At 52.2% G+C, this 23,563-nt stretch overlaps 3 protein-coding genes across 6 annotated transcripts in view; 2 read left to right on the plus strand and 1 right to left on the minus strand.

The window, feature by feature from the left end:
* Nucleotides 1–57: 57 nt before the first annotated feature.
* znf839 (zinc finger protein 839) lies at nt 58–7,187 on the plus strand. The gene is made up of 8 exons (XM_064324968.1): nt 58–1,181; nt 1,646–2,563; nt 3,086–3,317; nt 3,510–3,520; nt 4,731–4,895; nt 5,540–5,644; nt 5,739–5,844; nt 6,090–7,187. The coding sequence occupies exons 1-8, from the start codon at nt 273–275 to the stop codon at nt 6,860–6,862; spliced, it is 3,219 nt and encodes a 1,072-aa protein (XP_064181038.1). The 5' UTR covers nt 58–272; the 3' UTR covers nt 6,863–7,187.
* Nucleotides 7,053–11,026, minus strand: cinp (cyclin dependent kinase 2 interacting protein). 3 transcript variants are annotated; one of them, XM_064306760.1, is made up of 5 exons: nt 10,911–11,026; nt 9,053–9,224; nt 8,486–8,618; nt 8,262–8,391; nt 7,053–7,877 (listed from the first exon to the last, which is right to left on the minus strand). In XM_064306760.1, exons 2-5 carry the CDS (start codon nt 9,124–9,126, stop codon nt 7,675–7,677), a joined length of 540 nt encoding a protein of 179 aa, XP_064162830.1. In that variant the 5' UTR covers nt 9,127–9,224; nt 10,911–11,026; the 3' UTR covers nt 7,053–7,674. The 3 variants fall into 3 exon arrangements, with proteins under 3 accessions (XP_064162830.1, XP_064162822.1, XP_064162815.1); XM_064306752.1 differs by lacking the exon at nt 10,911–11,026 and adding an exon at nt 9,466–9,626 and having other exon boundaries at nt 8,307–8,391; XM_064306745.1 differs by lacking the exon at nt 10,911–11,026 and adding an exon at nt 9,466–9,626.
* tecpr2 (tectonin beta-propeller repeat containing 2) overlaps nt 7,821–23,563 on the plus strand; it is a 38,767-nt gene continuing 23,024 nt past the window's right edge. The window contains exons 1-10 of one of the 2 annotated variants that reach the window (XM_064306731.1): nt 7,821–7,948; nt 12,733–12,969; nt 13,273–13,401; nt 14,029–14,160; nt 16,480–16,637; nt 17,031–17,337; nt 18,631–18,763; nt 20,290–20,688; nt 21,659–22,293; nt 23,197–23,380. In XM_064306731.1, coding sequence (XP_064162801.1) covers nt 12,751–12,969; nt 13,273–13,401; nt 14,029–14,160; nt 16,480–16,637; nt 17,031–17,337; nt 18,631–18,763; nt 20,290–20,688; nt 21,659–22,293; nt 23,197–23,380 — 2,296 coding nt within the window. In that variant the 5' untranslated portion in view covers nt 7,821–7,948; nt 12,733–12,750. Of the gene's footprint in view, nt 7,949–11,684; nt 11,913–12,732; nt 12,970–13,272; nt 13,402–14,028; nt 14,161–16,479; nt 16,638–17,030; nt 17,338–18,630; nt 18,764–20,289; nt 20,689–21,658; nt 22,294–23,196; nt 23,381–23,563 lie in introns of those variants that run through there. The other variant, XM_064306723.1, reaches the window with a different exon arrangement.

Raw genomic sequence — 23,563 nt, forward strand, 5'->3', positions numbered from 1 at the left:
AGAGGCGGGACTGCGTGACTGGCAGGCCTGTAGACCAGTCACAGTTCAATACAAACTTCGCCTTTGCGCCACAACCTCCTGTGACGTTTTTAAAAAGCTGCGATAGTAATAGTTACATCGTCATTTTCGCACATTTTCAATTAACATTCGTACACATAGTCCTTTTTTCCACACGTCTCGTTTTAAAGACTTTGGTGTGGAAAAAAAAATCGACTGAGATTTACTTTGTTTTGCAAGCAACTCTTCCTGCCTGGACGTTTACTCCAATCAAAATGGCGGACAAGGAGGATGAAAGCAACATGACAGCTGGGGCCGAGCAGGGAGAGAGCTCCAGCGCGGCTCCGCTGCACCGTGTGGCGGGGCTGGCGCACAGCGGGGACCCGGTCGTGCCGGACAGTACGCACAACGCAAGCAGCAATGGCGAGGAACTGACTTCGGCAGTGAAAGACAGTGCAGAAAACCCCGTTATTGGAGAGTATTTTCAGGGCTCTGTAGAAAAGGGGGCAGAGCTCGGACAGGACGACCAGGTGGCAAGCCCGACTGCGGGCGATGGACTGCTGTTGGAACGCCACATCATAACGTCTTTCGTCGAAACACCCGGTATCGAGACGGTCACAACGGCAGATTTGTCTTCGGTGAACAGCGAGCTTGTGGATACTTCATCTGAAGCAACAACCACCATTATTTATGTGCAGCCGGACGGAAGCTTTGTGGAAGGCACGGGCTTAACGGCGGAGGAGCAGCGGCAGCTGGTCGAGCAGCTGGCTCAGCAGCAGCTCGTGGAGGTTACGGAGAATGAAGCCGCTCGTTTATTCCAACAGCAGCGACCGCCGACATCCCACTTCAGCCACGGCGGAGCGCTGGCGCCCAACGAACTGCAACAAGTCATCGATCAGGTCAGTCGGTCCCAGCAGTCTGTCGCTCAGGTGGAGCTACACGGCGGGCCTGCCCCAGCGCAACGGCAGGAGCAGGTGCCGGCGGTGTCCGAGCAGCTGCCCGGCTGCATTTCACTCCCTCCTGGCTGCGTGTTGACGGCGGGAAGCCCGGCACAGGACGCCGCAGTCCGGCCGCCGCCGCTGTGCATCGTGCAGAACGCGTCGCAACAGCTCCAAAACGTTGCAAAGCAAGTGGCGCTACAGCAGAGCCAGTCCAACAACGGCACGCGCCTGATCCAGAAAAAGGTGCGTGGGGGTTACCTGGACAGGGTGTAAAAGGTCTTTGGGGGGGGGGGGGGGACTGAGTGTGAAAGGTGCATAGGGTTATCTGTGTAACCACGTGGCTCTGCTCAGTGGACCCGCCCCTTTTCAGCGGCATATCCATTGGCCTGTTGCACAGTCCTGATTGGCTAAATGTTTACTTTTAATTAGAAGCATGTTGATTGGCTGAAAATGCTTTTATTTAAACACTTGGCTGGTTGGCTAGATGGGCTGAAGGGTCGAATATAGACCACTGATGGTCCTAATGGCTAATGGTGCTTGACCTGGTTAGCAGTGCAGTGGACCAGCAGGCATTGGTCTAATATTGTTGAGAACATTACTGTAGAATTATTTTGGTTGCACACTTGGTTGCTCTGGGCCCCTCTTATATATCCAGCCTGTGATTGGTTGTTGCTATGAGACCGTCCTAATTCCTGCTGTCTCTCCAGCAGCTGGAGACCATCCGGATCCAGGTGCCGATTCCGCCCCCTCAGCAGGAGGCCCGGAAATGCCCCGCCCCTCCCCTGGCCCTGCTCCAGCAGCGGGTTCCTCCCACAGGTCATGCCCCCAAAGCGGGCGTGCCTGCCCCTCAGATCATCCACATCACCCCAGTGATTGGGCAGCAGCAGTACCTACTGACCACCCCCGGGGACCCGCCTATCCAGCTCCTGCTGCAGAGACCCGCCCCCTTGGTGGGCGGGGCCATACCCGTGCTCCACAAAGTACCCCTACAGACCCCCGTCAACGGCAGAGCTGGCCGCCCCGCCCCCACTCGTGGCCCCGCCCCCGGCCTGCCCCCCGCCGCCCCCCCCCGGCAGAAGGAGCAGCAGAAGACCCGGAGGCCCCAGAAGGTGCAGACGCGGTCCGGCCGGGTGTCCCGCCCCCCCAAGCACAAAGTGAAGGACTACAAATTCATCAAGACCGAGGACTTGGCGGACGGGCGGCAGTCGGATTCCGACGATTACTCCGAGATCAGCGTGGAGGAGGAGGCGGGGGAGGGGGGCGTGGTGGGGGGCAAGAACCCTGACACAGTTGCCGCGGTGAACATCTACCTCAGCACCCGGACCTTCAAGTGCAGGAGCTGTGAGAAAGCCTACATCGGGCTGGGGGGCCTGACCCGACACTACAGACTCAACCCCGCCCACGAGGAGGCGGCGCCTGCTGCCCCAGCCCCGCCCACAGGCCCAGCTGCTGCCCTGGCCCCTCCTCTGGGGAGCAGAACGGACACGCCCACTGGTTCTGCCTCCACATTGGCACTGGCTGGGCACAGCTCCTCCACATCTACCAGTCAGATCTCATCAGATCCTACAGAGCCCGTCCCCGTGACAACCTCAGACGTTGCTCCATCGACAGCACAGAGGGAGAAAGTAAGAGAAGGATGCTGGGTTCGGGTTACATAGTGTGATAGCGCTAATCTTCACTTTAAGAACTGTGCGTGTAGTGTTATGACTGTTTTTGGGGCCTGCTGTGCCTAATGGTTTTTTTTCCCCCACACATAATCATTCCACTGGTGAATAAGAGCAACAACTCCTTGCAGCCAGATATTTTGTGCACATTCCTGTGGTTTAAGAAGAGGATTTCATAATAACCACTTTAAACACAGCTTTGGGTAAATGGTGGATGATGATCAGGAAGTGAAGCCTGGTTTGTGAACTTTCTCAGTCCTATGGGATTTATTTTTATTTTATTTCACCTTTATTTCACCAGGCAAGTCATTAAGAACTAATTCTTAATGACTGGGATTAATGGTATGGGATTGTGGTATTTGTAGTCCTTGAGCTCCTGAAGTATGAGTTTCAGTGAATGATGTCAGACTAACCCTCTGGTGCTCTGAGGGGGGTGCTACTGAGGGGTCAGTATTTTAATTTTTGCGTGCCTTCTCTCTGCAGGTTGACCCCCTGCCCCTCCAGGGGGCACTGGCTCCTGGCCCTGGCCGGCCCAAAGGGAGGGCGGGACGCCCCAGATCTACAGCACGTTCAGTTCGGAGAGGCAGGCCCGGCAGACCCCCCAAAATCTCAGGGGCGCTGCAGCCACCCCAGAGGAGAGCGCGGCTGAAGGAGGTGAGAGGGCCTGCTTATCACCTGTACCTGAGCAGCTCACCTGTATCTGAGCAGCTCTCCTGTACCTGAGCAGCTCACCTGTATCTGTACAGCTCACCTGTACCTGTACAGCTCACCTGTATCTGTACAGCTCACCTGTACCTGAGCAGCTCACCTGTATCTGTACAGGTCACCTGTACCTGAGCAGCACACCTGTACCGTGCTGTAGCTGTGTTCTGGGTGTTGTGCTGACAGCGCCTGTGCTCTGTTGCAGGTACTGACGTGGTGAGCAATGTAGGATCTGTGGAGATGGTTCTCTCGTTGTGCCAGGTCTGACCGTTGGGTAGTTCCTGTCTGATGATGAAGGTGCTGTGCAAAGTGTTACTCCCGTTGGCCATGAGGTCACCCCAACCTTTTCCATCTACTGACAACAGCACACACCTCACTGAGCACCAAACCTTTACACACACACTCCTACTGATGCACCCCAAACCTTTTAACACACACACTCCTACTGAGGCACCCCAAACCTTTTACACACACACACACACACACTCCTACTGATGCACCCCAAACCTTTTACACACACACTCCTACTGAGGTACCCCAAACCTTTTACACACACACACACACACACTCCTACTGAGGTACCCCAAACCTTTTACACACACACACACACACACACACACACTCCTACTGAGGCACCCCAAACCTTTTACACCACACACACACACACACACACACACACTCCTACTGAGGTACCCCAAACCTTTTACACACACACACACACACACACACACACACACTCCTACTGAGGTACCCCAAACCTTTTACACACACACACACACACACACACACTCCTACTGAGGCACCCCAAATCTTTTACACACACACCACACACTCCTACTGAGGCACCCCAAATCTTTACACACACACACACACACACTCCTACTGAGGTACCCCAAACCTTTTACACACACACACACACTCCTACTGAGGTACCCCAAACCTTTTACACACACACACTCCTACTGAGGTACCCCAAACCTTTTACACACACGCACACACACACTCCTACTGAGGTACCCCAAACCTTTTACACACACACACACACACACACACACACACTCCTACTGAGGTACCCCAAACCTTTTACACACACACACACACACACACACACTCCTACTGAGGCACCCCGAACCTTTTACACACACACACACTCCTACTGAGGCACCCCAAACCTTTTACACACACACACACACTCCTACTGAGGCACCCCAAACCTTTTACACACACACACACACACACTCCTACTGAGGCACCACAAACATCTGCCTTGCACACACACACACATGCACACGGGAAAAATACATGAGAAAGAAAGTGGTGTAGTATGGACTGCTGCAGGCTTTAGAATATTGTACTGAATGGTAATTTGACAGTTGGAACAGCTCACAGGTCAGTTGTGTTTATGTTCTGTTTGAATAGTTTGTAATTACATCCACAGGTGGATAAGGGACGTCCCACCAGGCCGCAGTTTTCAGACGTGTACCGCGAATTTGAGCAGCTCCACGCCCAGGTGAAGAAAATGGCGCAGGAGCACCTCAGCTCCACCCATGGCCCGGGACCCCACACTGTGCTGGAAGTCCGAGACCCGCAGGTACGGGGGTGTAGGTGAGGGATGAAGGGTAACTGTAGTTGTGGGGTCAGGGTGTTGTGTAGGCGTATGCTGTTGGTTTGGGGTATGTATCGGGTGCAGATAGGGGGTGTAGGTGTCAGGTGCAGGTATTGAGTATATGTGTCGGGTGTAGGCATTGTGCATATGTGTGGGGTGCAGGATATAGGTGTTGGGTATATGTGTGGGGTGTAGGGTATAGGTGTTGGGCATATGTGTGGGGTGCAGGGTATAGGTGTTGGGCATATGTGTGGGGTGCAGGGTATAGGTGTTGGGCATATGTGTGGGGTGTAGGGTATAGGTGTTGGGTATATGTGTGGAGTGTAGGGTATAGGTGTTGGGGATATGTGGGGTATAAGGTATAGGCATTGCGTATGTATGTGAGGTGTGGGGTACAGGTGTTTGGTATGTGTGGGGGGTGTAGGGTACAGGTGTTGGGTATGTGTGGGGTTTAGTGTATACATGTTGGGTATGTGTGGGGGGTGTAGGGTATGTGTGGGGTTTAGTGTATACATGTTGGGTATGTGTGGGGGGTATAGGTGTTGGGTATGTGTGGGGTTTAGGGTATATGTGTGGGGTATAGGTGTTGGGTATGTAGGGTATAGGTTAATGCTGTTTTCCTGCTGCAGGTGTGTCAGTCGCTGGGCATTGGAGACCTGGTGACCAGGTTACAGACCGCCCCCTCCGAAAAACCTGCCATGGGCAACCTGCCCAAAAATGCAAAAGCAAGAGAGGTAGGGCCCAGGCATCTGCCCTGTATCTGCTCCACATGCAGACAGGAAGTGGATCTGTGCTCTTTAAGCTGATTTCCTATCTGTTCCCTCTCAGGACTGTAAAGCCCTGCCACCAGCAAAGCGCTTTAAAGTGGATCCCTGCAACACGGAACCCAACGGAACGTTCCTGACCCAGAACCGGACCGCTCCCACAGCTGCAGGTGATTCGGGTTCTGAGACACAACCCAGAACTCTTCTCTCACACAGCAGCAACAGCCTTGAGAAGCTAAGAATATAAGCTTAATGGTAGGGTTACAGCCTGCTGTGGCTCGCTGTGGCCCTCTACTGGTTAAACGGTAAAGCTGTAGGAGTGAAAGTAGGGTGTGGGCTGAGCCAGTCTGATCTGCTCGTGCTCCTGATACTGATTCCTGAGCGCACAGACGAGTCTCTCCTCTTCCGTCCGCAGGCGTGGACTCATTCCCAGGCTCTGTAGAGCAGATTCCCCTGAAGGACCGTTGCCTAGTGACCGGATCGCTCTCACCTGAGGAGAGCGCCACAGAGGTGCTGGGGTGCCAGCGCATGGAGCTCTCCTCGCACCCCCAAAACCCTCTGGCGCTCCCCCCACCGCAGGCAGAGAACAGTGCGGAGGAGACTGCCAGCAGCACTGATCCTGCAGGCTCCGCCCCCTCACACACACAGAGGGCGGAGCCAGGCCAGGGGGTGGAGCTGAATGGCTGTGACATGGCAGATGAAAAGCAGAAGCTGGAGCAGGTTCTGGGCAGTGACGTGGTACCTCTGGACCACAGCTACAGAGCCAGCAGTCAGGACAGTGCTCAGACCCATGCTGTTACACAGCTGCCTGGCCAAACTGAGCATGCTCAGACCCACGCTGTTACACAGCTGCCTGGCCAAACTGAGCATGCTCAGGAGCTTGGCTGTGCAGGGGCAGAGGTGCAGGCTGTGTGTTTAGGGGGCACAGTCAGGCAGACTTTGGGGGACTCAGTGGAGCTTCAGGAGCAGGTCTTTATCCAGACGGAGGAGGGCCTGATCCTGCCTGGGGGCGTGCTGGCTTCCGATCGCATCGTCATAGTAACCAGCCCTGATGGGACCACCATGCACATCCGCACCCCAGATACTGTTCCCCTGGAAACCGTTCCCCTAGAGACCGTGCAGGCTCTGCTGGGTATCGACATGGGGGCACAGCCAGAGGGGGTGCTGGTATCAGAAAACCATCCCTGAGCGCCCCACCCCCACACAACCTCAGCTGCGTCCAAGACCCCCCCCCAAAAGAAACACTTCTGTGGATTTTTGTAGTTCCAGCATTCTTTGAATATTTCTACAAACCTTTTTGAAGTTTTTCCACGAAGCCCCCCTTTCCCCTCCTTAAGCTTTCAGCACACGTGTTCATATGTATATAAAAATATAAGTGTTTAAAAAAAGAGACCCAGGTGTTTTATTACTTTTTTATGTTACAAATGCTGGTTGTAACATGCCCACAATTGTCAGAAAAATAACTTGAAAGCTACATTTTGAAGGGAAATTAAACTTAAAAACATTATTTAAACAGAGCGTGGTGTTTATTCTTATGCAGCAGAAGTTAAAAGAGGGTTCATGGCGCAAGCAGCAGTGCTGTAATGATCAGAAGTCCTGAGCAGTGTTCAGTAAATATCCAGCTGTATAAAAGGCCAGTGGCCAGTGGCTTGGCAGAGGCAGCAGTATGTCTCGCATGCCTTTACCAAGTCATAGTCATGGTATGACTTTTGGAAACTGGAGTACCTAAAGGAAACCCACGCGAACACGGGGAGAACATACAAACTCCATGCAGAGAAGATCCGGAAAGCCTGGACTCAAACCTGCAACCTCCTCCTTGCGAAGCATCAGTGCTCCGTCCTGTGGGGCTGTCGGGCAATCGGTAAAGTCCAGATTCGTCTCAGCCATCACAAACACAGAGTTTACGGTTTGTGCAAATGTGGAGAGCTCCAGGCAGCTGTGGAGTGTGTGTGTGTGTATGAGGTGTGTGTATGTATGAGTGTGTGTGTGTGTGTCTGTGCTCACAGTGGTCTGTGCCCAGTCTCCAGCAGCAGGCTCTCCAGCTGCACTGTGCTGCTCTGCTCCAGGTAGGGCTGGTACAGCCAGCAGGACAGGTACACCAGGGCCAGGTCCGACCTGCAGGTGTGCGCGATCTCCCCCACGATCACCTCCTTCAGAGCCAGCTCCTCCGTGTAGGAGCGCAGGAGGCGGGAGGAGACCTCGTCTGCAGAGAGAGCCCACGTTAGGAAACATCCCGCTCCTCAAGTCCGGAAAGATCTCAGCCTTGGCCCAAAGGTGAGTAACTGCCATATTTCACCATTACACTGAAATCAACCATCAACCATCTTTTATTTATAAATAGCTTCATACTGGTCTTGAGATAACCAGCTAAAATATACTTTGAAAAATAATCAAATGGTCATTAACAAAAAAGGTTTTCCATTAGCACTAGTAGATGTAATACGCAAGTGCTCCGAGACATGGATGTTGCTGTGGGAGAGATGGGTAGGGGTTCATTAAAGGCTAAATTATGCCTTCATACTCATACTTGTATATCACCCCACATCAGAGCGCTGGGGTCTGTGTGACGGGTCTTCTGTGCACTCACCAAAGTGTGTAACTGGCCAGGTATGAAACAGAGGTGCACACACACCTGTGCGCTCCTGCTGGAATTCCTGCAGCTCACACACACCTTTTGTTGAAGAGGCCAACTTTTCCATTTTGGATACTAGGTGAGCCTAAACACAGAACCATATTCTCTTTAAGACACGTTTTAAAAATCCAGTCCAAGGTGATGATATTGCCAAGCGTCTTGGTGACATTTCATCTCACCATCTTCTCCAAAATGACCACCAATGCAGAACACCGATCCTCGAGCTCGGCGGCGGCTGCAGACGCGCTTCCTGTGCGCTGGGTAATGGCGGTTTGGCCACCGTCTTCGGCGATGTCCGCTTCCTTCACCGCCCTGAGGACACAGAGGCGCACGTGTATTGAGAGGGGAACCGGTATTTTATTTGGGAATGAAGGTTCCTTCTCTTGTGCTGAAGAAAACTAACCTCAGTAACACGCAGATATGTCCCTATATAACGCCAGACGGCACTTTCTGTCAAACAGGTACCATGTATGAATTATTATTTTCAGTGAAACCGAATGTAAATTTAAAAGTTTACACTTTTACATAAACAGGGTGTTTTGTTAATGCCGATACTGAGCAGTCTGTCGTGCTCTGCATCGCTGTGAAACTGCGTTAGTTTCTGTGGAGAACCGTTTAACTGCATGCGGACAAATGGAAGCTTCTGTTGGCTGCTTGCTTTTGAACCCATGTGGAGCAGCTGTACCGGATAGTAGATGAGGAAAACATTTGAATGATTCTGCGCTCTGCATAGGATTCACACTTACTCTTTGCTCAACTTTAAGTTTACGATTTGGTTCGCGATCGTGGATCCCTCGTCATTTAGTCGGTCCCATTTCATTACGAAGTTGTGCCAGTCCGCCGCGTTGTCTTTCAGCTTTCGTGCGCTTCCACTCAGAACCGGTTTTCTGCACGGTGTAGAGGCACCGGGACTTTTGGCTGGAAAAAATCATCATAGCGTCACGTCAGCTACCCATTCTGATAATCTTTTGTTAACGTAATGTATGTATGAGAAACCAAACCTAGAAATAGATACACCAACAAAAGAATGTAGCTCGTATAGCTTGTTCGCAGCTCCGCAGCCACTTTCCACAACATGACGATTTAGCTTTAGCCAGCTGGCTAACTCTTAAATTTCGGAAAGCAAAATAAATACCATGCAACCAAATTGACACCTTACCTTCCATAGTTTCCAAACAGTAGCTAGTCTCTAAAACATAACACTTGACTTGGTACTTATTACGCACTCCACACCGTCAAAAACCTAACATGCACATTTTACGTCAAGAGTGGTTTCCTAATCCTGTTCTTGACCCGCTCTCAGACACAAAGAACCGCGTGGGAACTCGCGTTCTGATTGGTCCGTCCCGCCTATAATAATCCTGTAGTTTTATTGGTCAATGGTGTTACGACAAGAATAGTTTTGTAATGCAAGAATCATGAATAAAAAATCAAAAAGCCAAGCGATGAAGAAAAAATAATTTCGTCTCAGTAAATAACCCAAGAAATAACGTCAAATGTTGTGTGCTTTGCTGCAGTTTAAACCCGAGGTTTAAATCTAGACCACAGCACTGCATTACAATTGGATGCTTAAAATACAACAAAACTTTATTTCACAGCTGTTTCACAGATTTGGGTAGCTGTTCCAGTTATAATGCAGTTATGTGGTGAGGAGGTTTAAACTTTGGGTTTAAACTGCAGCTAAGCACACTGCAACGGATCCAATATGTTTCTGAAAAAAAAAACATTAATCTAATAAAAGGGTTATTAGAAGGATCCATGACCATTGCAGGCCTGAATTTTATCGAGGAAAAACCGCCCCGTTACTGAAATAATAACGGGTTCAAATGAAAAACTCAAAATATCAAAATAAAACACAATTTTGTCGCAAAGACAAGTGTACTTCTGGAGGTACTCTCCTGTGGCCTATGGCAATTTCACAGTGGCCTTTGGTTTGTTGTCTGATAGTATTGTTCGTTGCCAATAAAATGGATCGCGTAATTAACGTTATTTATCAGGCTGTCCCCAGATTTCGTCCGGCCAGGGACCGGTTCTTCCTCTTTATTGAACATGAAGGGAACATCTCATTAAAAACCACTGTCTGAATTTGCCCAAAATCAGAGATAAAATCTACATTTACTAGCTAATGTATAGGATATACAATTTTATCATATCATTTTATAAATATCACATAAATAAAATTATAGAATATCGATCTTCACGGTTCACCAATAAGCTGAAGCAAGAATGGGAGCGGCGAGCAAGAGAAACCTCCCATACGTGCATAATCAAATGCATCAAAGTTCACATTAAAACATATAATGAAAAAAATTGAATTATAACACTAGCGTTTTGCATGCAACTGCTAAGCTTTATTGTGACGTTTGACTGAGATGAAAAAGGAATTTAACATTAATAAGTCTCAGAAGATAATTTTAATGTTACTGTAACAGAAAATTACAGTTAAATTAAATTAAAAAAATTAAATTGGTCTTGAACCTCCCCAGACACTCCCACGTCACTCCCCTGCTCACTACCCTCCACTGGCTGCCTGTTATGGCTCGCATCAAATTTAAAACATTGGTCCTAGCATACCAGGCAGTCAAGGGATCAGCCCCAGCATACCTCCACAAGATCTTCAAACCCTACATGCCAGACAGACCCCTCCGTTCCGCTACCTCAGGACGCCTGGCACCTCCCCCTCTTCGCATCTGCGCTTCCCGAACACGTCTCCTGTCTGTCCTGGCCCCACGATGGTGGAATGACCTCCCCGTGGAGGTCAGAACAGCTGAGACACTGACCCACTTCAAGCGACGACTGAAGACTCACCTCTTCAAGCTGCACCTCTCCCCATCCCTCCCTGCCTCCCTGTAATCTCTAAATTAACCGTAAGCTTAGGGTTGTAACTAGGTAGCTGTTTCGTAGGTGACTTAGTTAATGCACTCGTCTATATCGTCTTATAATACTGCTTGTTTTTTTTGCATAGACTGCGTTGTTGCTGTTCTCGTTTGTGTTAGTATTAATCAGTTTATCCCTCAGGGTCCAAGTTGAACTATGCGGTTGTTCCCTGCACTAGGAACGGTACTTCTCTCTAGGGTTTTCGACACACTTGTTCCTGGTTATGATTATGCACTTTGTTGTACGTCGCTCTGGATAAGAGCGTCTGCCAAATGCCTGTAATGTAATGTAATGTAATGTAATGTAAAAAAAAAAAAAAAGTCAGCTGATTATTGAATGCGCGGTTATTAGTCCCTACATCGGGCCTGGACCATGAGCCAGCTGAAACTTAACCACAGCTGGAGGTCAAGAGGACCATTGTGGGAACTGTCCAATCAGGTGCTGAAAAATGTGCTCAACCCTCTAAACCACACCCGCAGTCGCATTGCGTTTGTCCTGTTGTTTACGTCATTTCCGGGTGTCAACAGTCACAGCCTGTCGAGCCATTTGGGAGCTATGTTGCCGTCTGGGGAAAGAGAGATACAGCTGCGAAATAATTCACCTGTTTAGCTCTTTTAAAATCGGCGGTTTAGTATTGTAGCTCCATATCTGTCTGGCAACATTTTAACACCTCAGCGTCGGTAAATGGACATCCCTGTTATTCCGTAGGAGAAGTCGCTTGTACTCAATGTAAGCTGTCCAGCTGCCTGTTTTCTCAGTACTGTTTATTAGCCAGCTTTTGTGCTTTGAACTGGACCCGTAAAGCTAACGTTAGCACTCTAGCGCTAGCTTACTTGGCTTTCTCTGAATAATATCGGATAAATGAACAGCTTATCACAGTTGAATAGCTAGCTAACATTAGCTACCGTATATACCACTAGTTACAGTATGGACAGTAGTTACTAACTTAACGATACATCGATCGTGATGTTGCATGTGTGCAGTCCGTGGATGTGAAAATGAAATTATGCATGACTGATTTGTCACAGTTAGTACTGGCGAAAATATAAACATCTCAAGAATATGTTGATATCCGATCCTTAACGAGCTAGATTATAAATCGAGCTAGTTAGCTGACAATCTTTGAAGACGGTTTCCAAACCTTTTGTTGACATGATAAGCTAAAGAGCTGGAAGGGTTTCGGCGGCTGGCTGGTGTCTGTCCTGCCAATGTCAACACCCAGCACCATCAGTGTCGGAGTGGCTTTCTAGATTCAGTATATAAATGTCCAAGGTTATCTGGCTATTTAATCAAGATAGTAATTAGAATGCTTTATGCTTAACGGCCAAGCTATTAGGAGCTCGCTAGCTCATATCGATAACGTTGTATCTATTAAAACGAGTGATGTTTATTTCCAGTGTGCTAGCTTGGAATAGGGTTAGCTAATAGCCCTATTAGCAGGTGTGATCTCGTATGTGTTGCGAAATAAACATTTTGTAGTTGGAATGAATTAGTTTGAATTCTGTTGGAGTTTGTGATGTCAGCTAACAAACTGCCATTTCTGTCTCAGCCCCGCCCGCACCCTGCCATGGCCACGCACACCACCCCGCCGCTCCTGAAGGAGTTCTGCCCGCTGTACTACCTTCTGAACTCCATCCCCGCGAAGGTGCAGAAGGGCTTCCGCTCCGTGCTGGTGTACCTGACCGCGCTGGACGCCAGCAGTGACTACATCGCTGTCGGCAGCAGCATCGGCATGCTTTACCTTTACTGCCGGCGTCTCAGCCAGATGAACAAGTACAACCTGGAGGTGCGTGGAGCAGTTGTTGTGTGCGTGGAGCCAGTTTCCTGCGCAAATATATATTCTTGCTATACTATATAAATGTCTGCCCTGTGATGTGATGACTTTACTCGGGGCATGTGAGAGTAACATTTATTACCATTTATGTTCATTAAATGAGTCAGACAACGTTTCTTTTTAATAGATGTTTCCATTGCGTGCGTGTATGTGGACGCGCGCGCTGGCACGTGTGTTTGTGCTGCGCCTGCGTTTATGTGCCTGCCTGTGTGTTTCTCTGTGCGTGCCCTGGTGCGCGTGTGCCCGGTTTTGCAGGGTAAATCGGAGCCCGTCTCTGCAGTGAAGCTTCTGAGCTGTTTTGATGACCTGGTGGCGGTTGGCACGGCGTCGGGGCGGGTCGCTCTCTTCCAGCTAGTCTCCCCCCTGCCTGGCAGGAACAAACAGGTGGGGGAACTACCTGTCAATCACCTCTAGGGCCTGCAGATTAGCCAATCAGGGCCTGACGCTGTATGAGCATCTATCCCTGTATGCTACTGAAATACTTTGGCCTGGTACACACACATGTGCACGCACAACATTTTCGAATAGTTTTCGAACTTTAATTTTTTGACAGCCCTAAACACACACACGCTTTATGCTACCTGTATTTTAGTGATACAGGTCAGAATGAGTTCTTTTGGTAAGTAACCTATATAGGCTCTGTGAGTGAGCTGTGTATGCTGATTGGCTCTGTGAGTGAGAGGTGTGTGCTGACTGGTCCTGTGATTGAGATGTATGTACTGATTGGGTCTGTGAATGAGATGTGTGCTGATTGGCTCTGTGAGTGAGTGGTGAATGCTGATTGGCTGTTTCCTGTCATCTGCTGCGGCATATCAGTGTGTGTGCTGATTGGCTCTGTGAGTGAGGTGTGTGTGCTGATTGGCTCTGTGAGTGAGGTGTGTGCTGACTGGCTGTTTCCTGTCATCTGCTGCGGCATATCAGTGTGTGTGCTGATTGGCTCTGTGAGTGAGGTGTGTGTGCTGATTGGCTCTGTGAGTGAGGTGTGTGCTGACTGGCTGTTTCCTGTTCCAGCTGCGGCGTTTTGACGTGGTTGGGCTGCATAAGAGCACCATCACCGCGCTGGCCTGGAGCCCAAACGGCATGAAGCTCTTCTCTGGAGACGACAAGGGGAAGGTGGTGTACTCCTCTGTGGATCTGGACCAGGTACTGCAGACCCAAAACCAACCCTGACCCAACCCCAACCCTAACCCTAACCCTGACCCAACCCCAACCCTAACCCTAACCCACCCCTGACCCCCTGCCCCACACAGGTACTGCTGACTCAAAACCAACCCTGACCCAACTCTGACCCCCTACCCCACACAAGTACTGCTGACTCCACACCAACCCTGACCCAACCCTAACCCTACCCCACACAAGTACTGCTGACTCAAAACCAACCCTGACCCAACCCTAACCCAACCCTGACCCCCTACCCCACACAGGTACTGCTGACTCAAAACCAACCCTGACCCAACCCTGACCCAACTCTGACCCCCTACCCCACACAAGTACTGCTGACTCAAAACCAACCCTGACCCAACCCTAACCCTAACCCAACCCTGACCCCCTACCCCACACAGGTACTGCTGACTCAAAACCAACCCTGACCCAACCCTAACCCTAACCCAACCCTGACCCCCTACCCCACACAAGTACTGCTGACTCAAAACCAACCCTAACCCAAACCTTACCCAACCCTGACCCAACTCTGACCCCCTACCCCACACAGGTACTGCTGACTCAAACCCAACCCTGACCCAACCCTAACCCCCTACACCGCACAGGTACTGCTGACTCAAACCATCCCTGACCCAGCCCTAACCCAACCCTGACCCCCTACCCCATACAGGTACTGCTGACCCAAAACCAACCCTGACCCAACCCTGACCTCTTACCCCATACAGGTACTGCTGACCCAAAACCAACCCTGACCCAATCCTAACCCAACCCTGACCCCCTACCCCATACAGGTACCGCTGTCCCAAAACCAACCCTGACCCAATCCTAACCCCTTACCCCACACAGGTACTGCTTATGCTGACCCAAAACCAACCCTGACCCAACCCTGACCCAATCCTAACCCAACCCTGACCCCCTAATCCACACTGTCTCTGCTCACCCTAAACCAACCCTGGCCCCCAACCCCACACAGGTAGTGCTTCTGCTTCCCCTAACCGAACCCTGACCCCCTACTCCTCACAGGTACTGCTTCTGCTGACCCAAAACCAACCTTAACCCCTATAAAGGTACCCACGCTAATGCTGATTAATTACCCCATGTCCCACACATGTACCTCACACTAATGCTGATTAATTGCCCCATGCCCCACACATGTACCCCACACTAATGCTAATATGGAAATATATCACAAAATATATCACACATTTATTGTTTTAAATTTCCAAAGAGATAATCCAGAGTCTAAGCAACATCTGCATTTCCAGTACTCCCCAGCAGGGGGCCTTGGACTCCAGGGTTCAGGAAGAGGCTGTTTATGGGGTCTTTCAGGGCCAGAAATCACTATGGATAAAGAGAACCCTGGGAATGAGTTAATAAAACTAAAATGAAGGTCCTAAAAGTTTTAAAAAATTTAAAGCTTTTTATGGAGAAATAGTTTTTACTTAGAAGTGCTTGAATTCCATTGTTGATACAGATTTTAGTGATCACCTTGAAAAGCCTCACGTCATCTGTTTATTTGGATTTGAGCCCTTAGAAGCTGATCCTGGATTTAGATGTGCAGACTGCTCTGTGCAGTGGGGATTTGGGGCTCTGGGACAGCTTCCTTTGGGACGGGGAGTGGGTGCACTTCCTGTGGGAGGGGGAGTGGGCGCACTTCCTGTGGGAGGGGCTCTGGGCTGGCTGCAGGGGAGTGAGAAGATTTGCCTGATGGACTGTGTAGTTCAGTGTAATTAGCCCTGAAGCTGGATGGTAGCAGGCTAGATTAGCATTAGGGCTAGTGCAGTCAGCAGATGTGCATGATGGACGGTGTAGTTGAACGTGAGTGCGTATTTATTGGAGGGCTTGTATGTGTTCTCACTGTATGTGTGCGTGTTCATGTGTTCTCACCGTGTGTGTGTGTGTGTGTTCATGTGTTCTCACCGTGTGTGTGTGTGTGTGTTCATGTGTTCTCACCGTGTGTGTGTGTGTGTTCATGTGTTCTCACCGTGTGTGTGTGTGTGTGTTCATGTGTTCTCACCGTGTGTGTGTGTGTGTGTGTGTTCATGTGTTCTCACCGTGTGTGTGTGTGTGTGTGTGCGTGTTCGTGTTCTCACCGTGTGTGTGTGTGTGTGTTCATGTGTTCTCACCGTGTGTGTGTGTGTGTGTGTGTGTGTGTGCATGTTCATGTGTTCTCACCTTGTGTGTTTGTGTGTGTGTGTGTGTGTGTGTTCATGTGTTCTCACCGTGCGCGTGTGTGTGTGTGTGTTCATGTGTTCTCACCGTGTGTGTGTGTGTGTGTGCGCGCGTGCGCGTGTGTTCCAGGGTGTGTGCAGTCCTGTGTTGCTGTTAGAGGAGCCATCTCCCATAGTGCAGCTGGAGTACAGTCAGAAGGTGCTGCTGATCTCCTCCCAGCAGCGCTCGCTAATGTTCTACACCCAGGAGCAGAGTCTGCAGCAGCTAGGCTCCAAACCCCGCAAGAGGTACTGCCTGTGTGTGTGTGTGTGTGAGTGTGTGTGTGAGTGTGAGTGAGTGAGTGAGTGAGTGAGTGTGTGTGTGTGTGTGTGTGTGTGCATGTGTACGTGTGTGTGAGTGAGTATGTGTGTGTGAGTGTGCATGTGAGTGTGTGTTAGTATGAGTGTGTGTGTGTGTGTGTGTGTATGGGGCGACATAGCTCAGGAGGTAAGACCGATTGTCTGGCAGTCGGAGGGTTGCCAGTTCAAACCCCGCCCTGGGCGTGTCGAAGTGTCCTTGAGCAAGACACCTAACCCCTAACCCCTAACTGCTCTGGCGAATGAGAGGCATCAATTGTAAAGCGCTTTGGATAAAAGCGCTATATAAATGCAGTCCATTTACCATGTGTGTGTGTGTTGCAGCAGCGGCAGGCTTGGCGCGTGTTTCCGCGCTGGTCTCTGTAAGCAGAGCGACCTGCAGGTGTACGCGGCGCGGCCGGGGGTGCGGCTGTGGCGTGCGGATGTGCGGGGGGCGGTGCAGGAGACGCTGGTGCTGAAGGAGCTGTTCGCCCAGGACCCGCCCTTTTTCGAGCTGTTCCCCCGCCCCGGCGCCTCAGGCGCGTACCGCCCCCCCGAGCGGCAGCTGGGGCTGCTCGGCTGCTTCCTGCGCCCGGGCTGGCTGCTCAGCTGGAACGAGTACAGCGTCTACGTGCTGGACTGCCTCAACCAGGTAGGCAGCCCCGCCCTTCTGTGACCACACCCCTCTGTGACCACACCCACAGCCCTCTGTGACCACACCCCTCTGACCACACCCACAGCCCTTCTGTGACCACACCCACAACCCTCTGTGACCACACCCACAGCCCTCTGTGACCACACCCACGCCCCTCTGTGACCACACCCCCTCTGTGACCACACCCACGCCCCTCTGTGACCACACCCCCTCTGTGACCACACCCACAGCCCTCTGTGACCGCACTCCCACCCCTCTGTGACCACACCCACAGCCCTCTGTGACCACACCCCCTCTGTGACCACGCCCCTCTGTGACCACACCCACAACCCTCTTTAACTACGCCCCTTCATAACCACACCCACACCCATGCTTACTCATTATAACCAGGGTTATTCAGGGTTATTCCACTGTTATTACAGGTTTTTCCTGCGAGTGTCTTACATTGCTCCATGAAAGTGTACATTATGAAGCAGCATTATTAAACTTTTTAAGGCTTTGTAAGGCTATTGTACATTGCTTTGGATAAATGTACATTTTAGCCAAATAAATGTAATGTAATGTAATTTATGTCAAGCGCAAATATGTGAAACAGGCTTTGTTTGAAGCTCCGGAATGAATCAGCCTTATTGTTGCCAGGGAAACGTTATTTCCGTGGCACAGTCACCCTTAGTTACAGCTGAATGAAGATGGATGCCATTGTTCCCATCTAGCGTTTCATGGCCAGCGATGATCTTAGTGTAATCGTTTTCTTTCTTTGCCGTAGGTTCGGACGTTTTAGCTGAAACATAAACACATATGTGTGTGTGTGAGTGTTTGAGTGTGTGTGTGAGCGTGTGTGTGGGAGTGTTTGAGTGTGTGTGAGCGTGTGTGTGTGTGTTTGTGTGTGTCTGTGTGTGTGTGAGTGTTTGACTGTGTGTGTGTGTGAGCGTGTGTTTGTGTGTGTGAGTGTGTGTGTGTGTGTGTACTGTAGTTTAGGTGCTGAGGCTGTCTCTGTGGGTGACTCTGTACTGTAGGAATCTGCTGATTCTGAATGTGCAGCAGGAATGTGGCTGAGTGGAGTGTCTTTGCTATGGAAGCTCCTCCAATCAGAAATCAGTCTGCAATACACTGCTGTCAGTTTCATGTTTGAGTGAGACTGATTGTGCACCTGAGTGCCAGGATCACCTGAGCCCTGGAGGCTTCACACCTGTTGATTTAGCCCCTCCCCTGATTTAGCTCCTCCCCTGATTTAGCCCCTGACCTGATATAGCCCCTTAACCCCTCCCCTGGTGTTTGTTGTTGCCGTAGGCGATCGTGGGAGGGATGGAAGGCTGTGGTGACATCGTGTCGGTCTCCTGCACAGAGAATGAGATCTTCATCCTGAAGGGGGATCGGGACATCATCCGCATCGCCACCCGCCCCGAAGGCCTGGCAACCAACTGTGAGCTCTGCAGCCCCCTACTGACTACCGCTAATCTGCTACCCACTACGCACTACTGCTAACCTGCTACCCGCTACTCACTATCGCTAATCTGCTACCCACTACGCACTACTGCTAACCTGCTACCCGCTACTCACTACCGCTAATCTGCTGCCCGCTACTCACTACCGCTAATCTGCTACTCACTACTCACTACTCACTACCACTAATCTACTACCTGCTACTCACTACCGCTAATCTGCTACCCACTACTCACTACCGCTAATCTGCTACCCGCTACTCACTATTGCTAATCTGCTACCCGCTACTCACTACCGCTAATCTGCTACCCACTACGCACTACTGCTAACCTGCTACCCGCTACTCACTACCGCTAATCTGCTGCCCCCTACTGACTACCGCTAACCTGCTACCCGCTACTCACTACCGCTAATCTGCTGCCCCCTACTGACTACTGCTAATCTGCTACCCACTACTCACTACCGCTAATCTGCTACCCGGTACTCACTATTGCTAATCTGCTACCCGCTACTCACTACTGCTAATCTGCTACCCGCTACTCACTACCGCTATCTGCAACTCGCTACTGACTACCGCTAATCTGCTGCCCGCTACTCACTACCGCTAATCTGCTACTCCCTACTCATTACAGCTAATCTGCTACCCGCTACTCACTACCGCCAATCTGCTGCCCGCTACTCACTACCGCTAATCTGCTACCCGCTACGCACTACCGCTAATCTGCTACTCCCTACTCACTACCGCTAATCTGCTGCCCGCTACTCACTACCACCAATCTGCTGCCCGCTACTCACTACCGCCAATCTGCTGCCCGCTACTCACTACTGCTAATCTGCTGCCCCCTACTGACTACCGCTAATCTGCTACCCGCTACTCACTACTGCTAATCTGCTACCCGCTACTCACTACCGCTATCTGCAACCCGCTACTACTACCGCTAATCTGCACGCTACTGACTACCGCTAATCTGCTACTCACTACTCACTACTGCTAATCTGCTACCCGCTACGTACTACCGCTAATCTGCTACCCGCTACTGACTACCGCTAATCTGCTACCCGCTACTCACTACTGCTAATCTGCTACCCGCTTCTGACTACTGCCAATCTGCTGCCCCCTACTCTCTACTGCCAATCTGCTGCCCCCTACTCTCTACCGCCAATCTGCTGCCCCCTACTCTCTACTGCCAATCTGCTGCCCCCTACTCACTACCGCTAATCTGCTGCCCCCTACTGACTACCGCCAATCTGCTGCCCCCTACTCTCTACCGCTAATCTGCTGCCCCCTACTGACTACCGCCAATCTGCTGCCCCCTACTGACTACCGCCAATCTGCTACCCGCTTCTGACTACCGCCAATCTGCTGCCCCCTACTGACTACCGCCAATCTGCTGCCCCCTACTCTCTACCAGTGGGGGGTGCTAATGGGGAGTGATAATGAGTGTTAATAATGATGGAGTGACATTCAATTATCCCTAATGTGTTGTCTGTATCCCCCCCCCCCAGTGTCGGAGCTCTCCCTTCGACTCTCATCCCCCCTCACCACCCCCACCATGCTGCTCCCGCCCACTGGCGCCGTGGAAACAGCCCAGCCAATCAGGACCATGGCCATCATTAGTGAGCAGGAGGGCCATGGGACGGAGCTTGGGGCGGAGCCGGGGGAGGAGATGGGAGAGGAGGTGGGCGAGGGCGGGGTCATCGTGCTGGAGAAGCTGGATGGGGGCGAGTCACGCAGCCGCAGCAGTTCGGTCACCTCGTGGGACAGCGCCCTGGGCCTGCCCCCACCCAGCGAGCCGTCCGACCTGTCCTCCTCCCGATACAGCACCCTCACCCTCGACGAGCTGCAGCAGGAGCTGGTCGTCAAGGCCATCAAGGTCAAGAAGAAGAGCAAACGGCGCCGACAGGGTGAGCCGGGGGTCACGCAGGGGTCACGCAGGGGTCATGCAAAGGTCACACAAGGGTAACACTGGTCACACAGGAGTCACGCAGTAGTCATGCAGGGTTCAAACACCGGTCATGCAGAGGTCACACAAGGGTCATACTAGTGACGCAGGGGTCATGCAGAGGTCACAGGGGTTATGGGGCTCACAGAGAGGTCACACAGGGGTCACACAGGGCTTATGAGGCTCACAGAGAGGTCACACAGGGGTTATGGGGCTCACAGAGAGGTCACACAGGTCGTGGGGGCACATAGTCATGGCTGCTCTGTCTCTGGCCTGTGCAGCTGACGGTTGGCTGGTTGTTGGTGTTGCTGGAGAACAGTTGCGTAGCGACAGGTTTGGGCTGCTTTGGGCTGCAGGTGTGAGCTGAATATAAGGACTTCATCATTTCTGCTTATTAAGTGTAGTATGAGAGGAGCCCCAGGTGGGTGTGGCCTTGTGTGTGATGGGCGTTATTCTGCTGCTAGAACAGCCCTGGAGGGGGCGAAATCTCGGGGTGAGCATGAACCTGCCCCACACTGCTCTTCTGCAGGACCTCAGTGTGTCCATCTGCCAGTGATGGGTCTGTGTTTTGGCTGTGTTTGGTGCAAAGATTGGTAGAGTAACTCTGTGTGTGTGTGTGTGTGTGTGTGTGCATGTGCGTGCGTGTGCGCGTGTGTGTGTGTGCGCGCATGTGTGTGTTTGTGCGTGCGTGTGTGTGTGTGTGCGTATGTGTGTGTGCGGTGTGTGTTGTGCGTGCGTGTGCGTGTGTGTGCATGTGTGTGTGCGTTGTGTCGTGTGTTGTGCGCGTGTGTGCGGTGTGTGTGCGTGTGTGCGCGTGTGTGCGCGTGTGTGTGTGGTGCGTCGTGTGTGCGCGTGTGTGCGCGTGTGTGTGTGTGTGCCTGTGTGTGTGCGTGCGTGTGTGTATGTGTGCGTGTGTGCGCGTGTGTGTGCAGAGAGTGGTAACAGGATCTCGGCGCACAGCAGCTGGTCGGAGGGGGTGTTCAGTCAGGATGGGGGGGCCAGCAGCCCGGACCTGCACAGCAGCGACTCCATCAGCGGGGATTCCCATGGCAACGACCCCTTCACACTGCTGACCTCGCCTGATCCTGCGCCCAGCGCGACTCCCACCTCGTCCGTCATGCCCCCGCCTGCAACTCTGCCCCCAGAGTTGGTGACTCCGCCCCCAGAGTTGGTGACTCCGCCCCCAGAGTTGGTGACCCCGCCCTCTGAGGTGGTGACCCCCGATGTGGACTCCCTCCTGCAGTGTACCTTCGCCTACATGCAGGCTGCTGCTGAGCAGGAAGAGGCCACTGCCCTGCCCAGTGAGGGCGTGTCTGAGGGTGTGGCTGAGGGCGTGGTCAAGGAGGAGGAGGAGGAGGAGGAGGAGGACCGCCCTCATCCTGAGGCACCCCAGCCATCCTGTCCCCCAGAGCCTGAAATCTTTACCTCCAGCGATGAGGAGGATATCTACGCCCCCGGCGTACCCCACTCCACCTCCTCCGCCAGTCTGGACACGCCCCACGCACCCCGCCCTCCACACCCGAGCGACACGCCCCGCAATGAGGACAGCATCCACAAATCACACCAGGTAAACCCCGCTTCTGCCCCCAGGTAACCCTGCTTCTGCCCCCAGGTAACCCCGCTTCTGCCCCCAGGTAACCCTGCTTCTGCCCCCAGGTAACCCCGTTTCTGCCCCCAGGTAACCCTGCTTCTGCCCCCAGGTAACCCCGCTTCTGCCCCCAGGTAACCCTGCTTCTGCCCCCAGGTAACCCCGCTTCTGCCCCAGGTAACCCTGCTTCTGCCCCAGGTAACCCCGCTTCTGCCCCCAGGTAACCCGCCTTCTGCCCCCAGGTAACCCTGCTTCTGCCCCAGGTAACCCCGCTTCTGCCCCCAGGTAACCCTGCTTCTGCCCCCAGGTAACCCCGCTTCTGCCCCCAGATAAACCCCGCTTCTGCCCCCAGGTAACCCTGCTTCTGCCCCCAGGTAAACCCCGCTTCTGCCCCCAGGTAACCCTGCTTCTGCCCCCAGGTAACCCCGCTTCTGCCCCCAGGTAAACCCTACTTCTGCCCCCAGGTAACCCCGCTTCTGTCTAAGAGCCGTGCGTCAGGGCGTAAAGCCTGTCTGTACCAGGGGCGTCCTTCCCGTATGACATCAGTGTACCTAAGGTGCTGTGTTACAGCAGAGCTGTGTGTGTAACAGTAGGGGGCGCTGTGTAATCGCAGAGCTGTGGTGTACCAGCAGGGCGTGTGTATAGTAGAGCTGTGGTGTAACAGCAGGGGGCGATGTGTAATCGCAGAGCTGTGGTGTAACAGCAGGGGGCGCTGTGTAATAGCAGAGCTGTGGTGTAACAGCAGGGGGCGCTGTGTAATCGCAGAGCTGTGGTGTAACAGCAGGGGGCGCTGTGTAATCGCAGAGCTGTGGTGTAACAGCAGGGGGCGCTGTGTAATAGCAGAGCTGTGGTGTAACAGCAGGGGGCGCTCTTCCTCCACAGCTGGCAGAGAGCTGGATGGACTACGCGGGGCCTGGCTGTGGGATCCTCAGCCTGGTGGTGACAGAGCGCCATATCTGGTGCCTGGACTTCAAAGGCGGCCTGTACTGCAGCGCCCTGCCCAACAGCAGCCTGAACTGGCAGCGCTTCGAGGACAGCGTCCAGCAGGTGGCAGTGTCTCCCTCAGGTGAGGAAGCGGGCGGAGACAGAGGGGCTGGGATGGGGCGGGGTGGGGTGGGGTGGGGTGAGGTGGGAGTTGCATCTTCCAGCAAATGCACGTCTTAAAACTCACTCCGCTTCTGTGAAAATGGTATTACTGTATGAGTTTTTTCTGGCCCTTAATGGAATGTGTCTATGTTGTAGAGTGTTT

The sequence above is a fragment of the Anguilla rostrata genome, chromosome 1 (assembly GCF_018555375.3).
Source record: "Anguilla rostrata isolate EN2019 chromosome 1, ASM1855537v3, whole genome shotgun sequence".
In the NCBI taxonomy this organism is placed as follows: domain Eukaryota; kingdom Metazoa; phylum Chordata; class Actinopteri; order Anguilliformes; family Anguillidae; genus Anguilla; species Anguilla rostrata.

Coding starts and splice junctions, on each gene's coding strand:
- cinp (XM_064306745.1), bottom strand. Junction 8,619..9,052: donor AACTTAAAGTTGAGCAAAGA/GTAAGTGTGAAT, acceptor CTGTGTCCTCAG/GGCGGTGAAGGAAGCGGACA. Junction 7,878..8,261: donor CTGGCCAGTTACACACTTTG/GTGAGTGCACAG, acceptor CTCTCTCTGCAG/ACGAGGTCTCCTCCCGCCTC.
- znf839 (XM_064324968.1), top strand. CDS start 273: ATGGCGGACAAGGAGGATGAAAGCAACATGACAGCTGGGGCCGAGCAG. Junction 2,564..3,085: donor CGACAGCACAGAGGGAGAAA/GTAAGAGAAGGA, acceptor TTCTCTCTGCAG/GTTGACCCCCTGCCCCTCCA. Junction 4,896..5,539: donor TGGAAGTCCGAGACCCGCAG/GTACGGGGGTGT, acceptor TTCCTGCTGCAG/GTGTGTCAGTCGCTGGGCAT.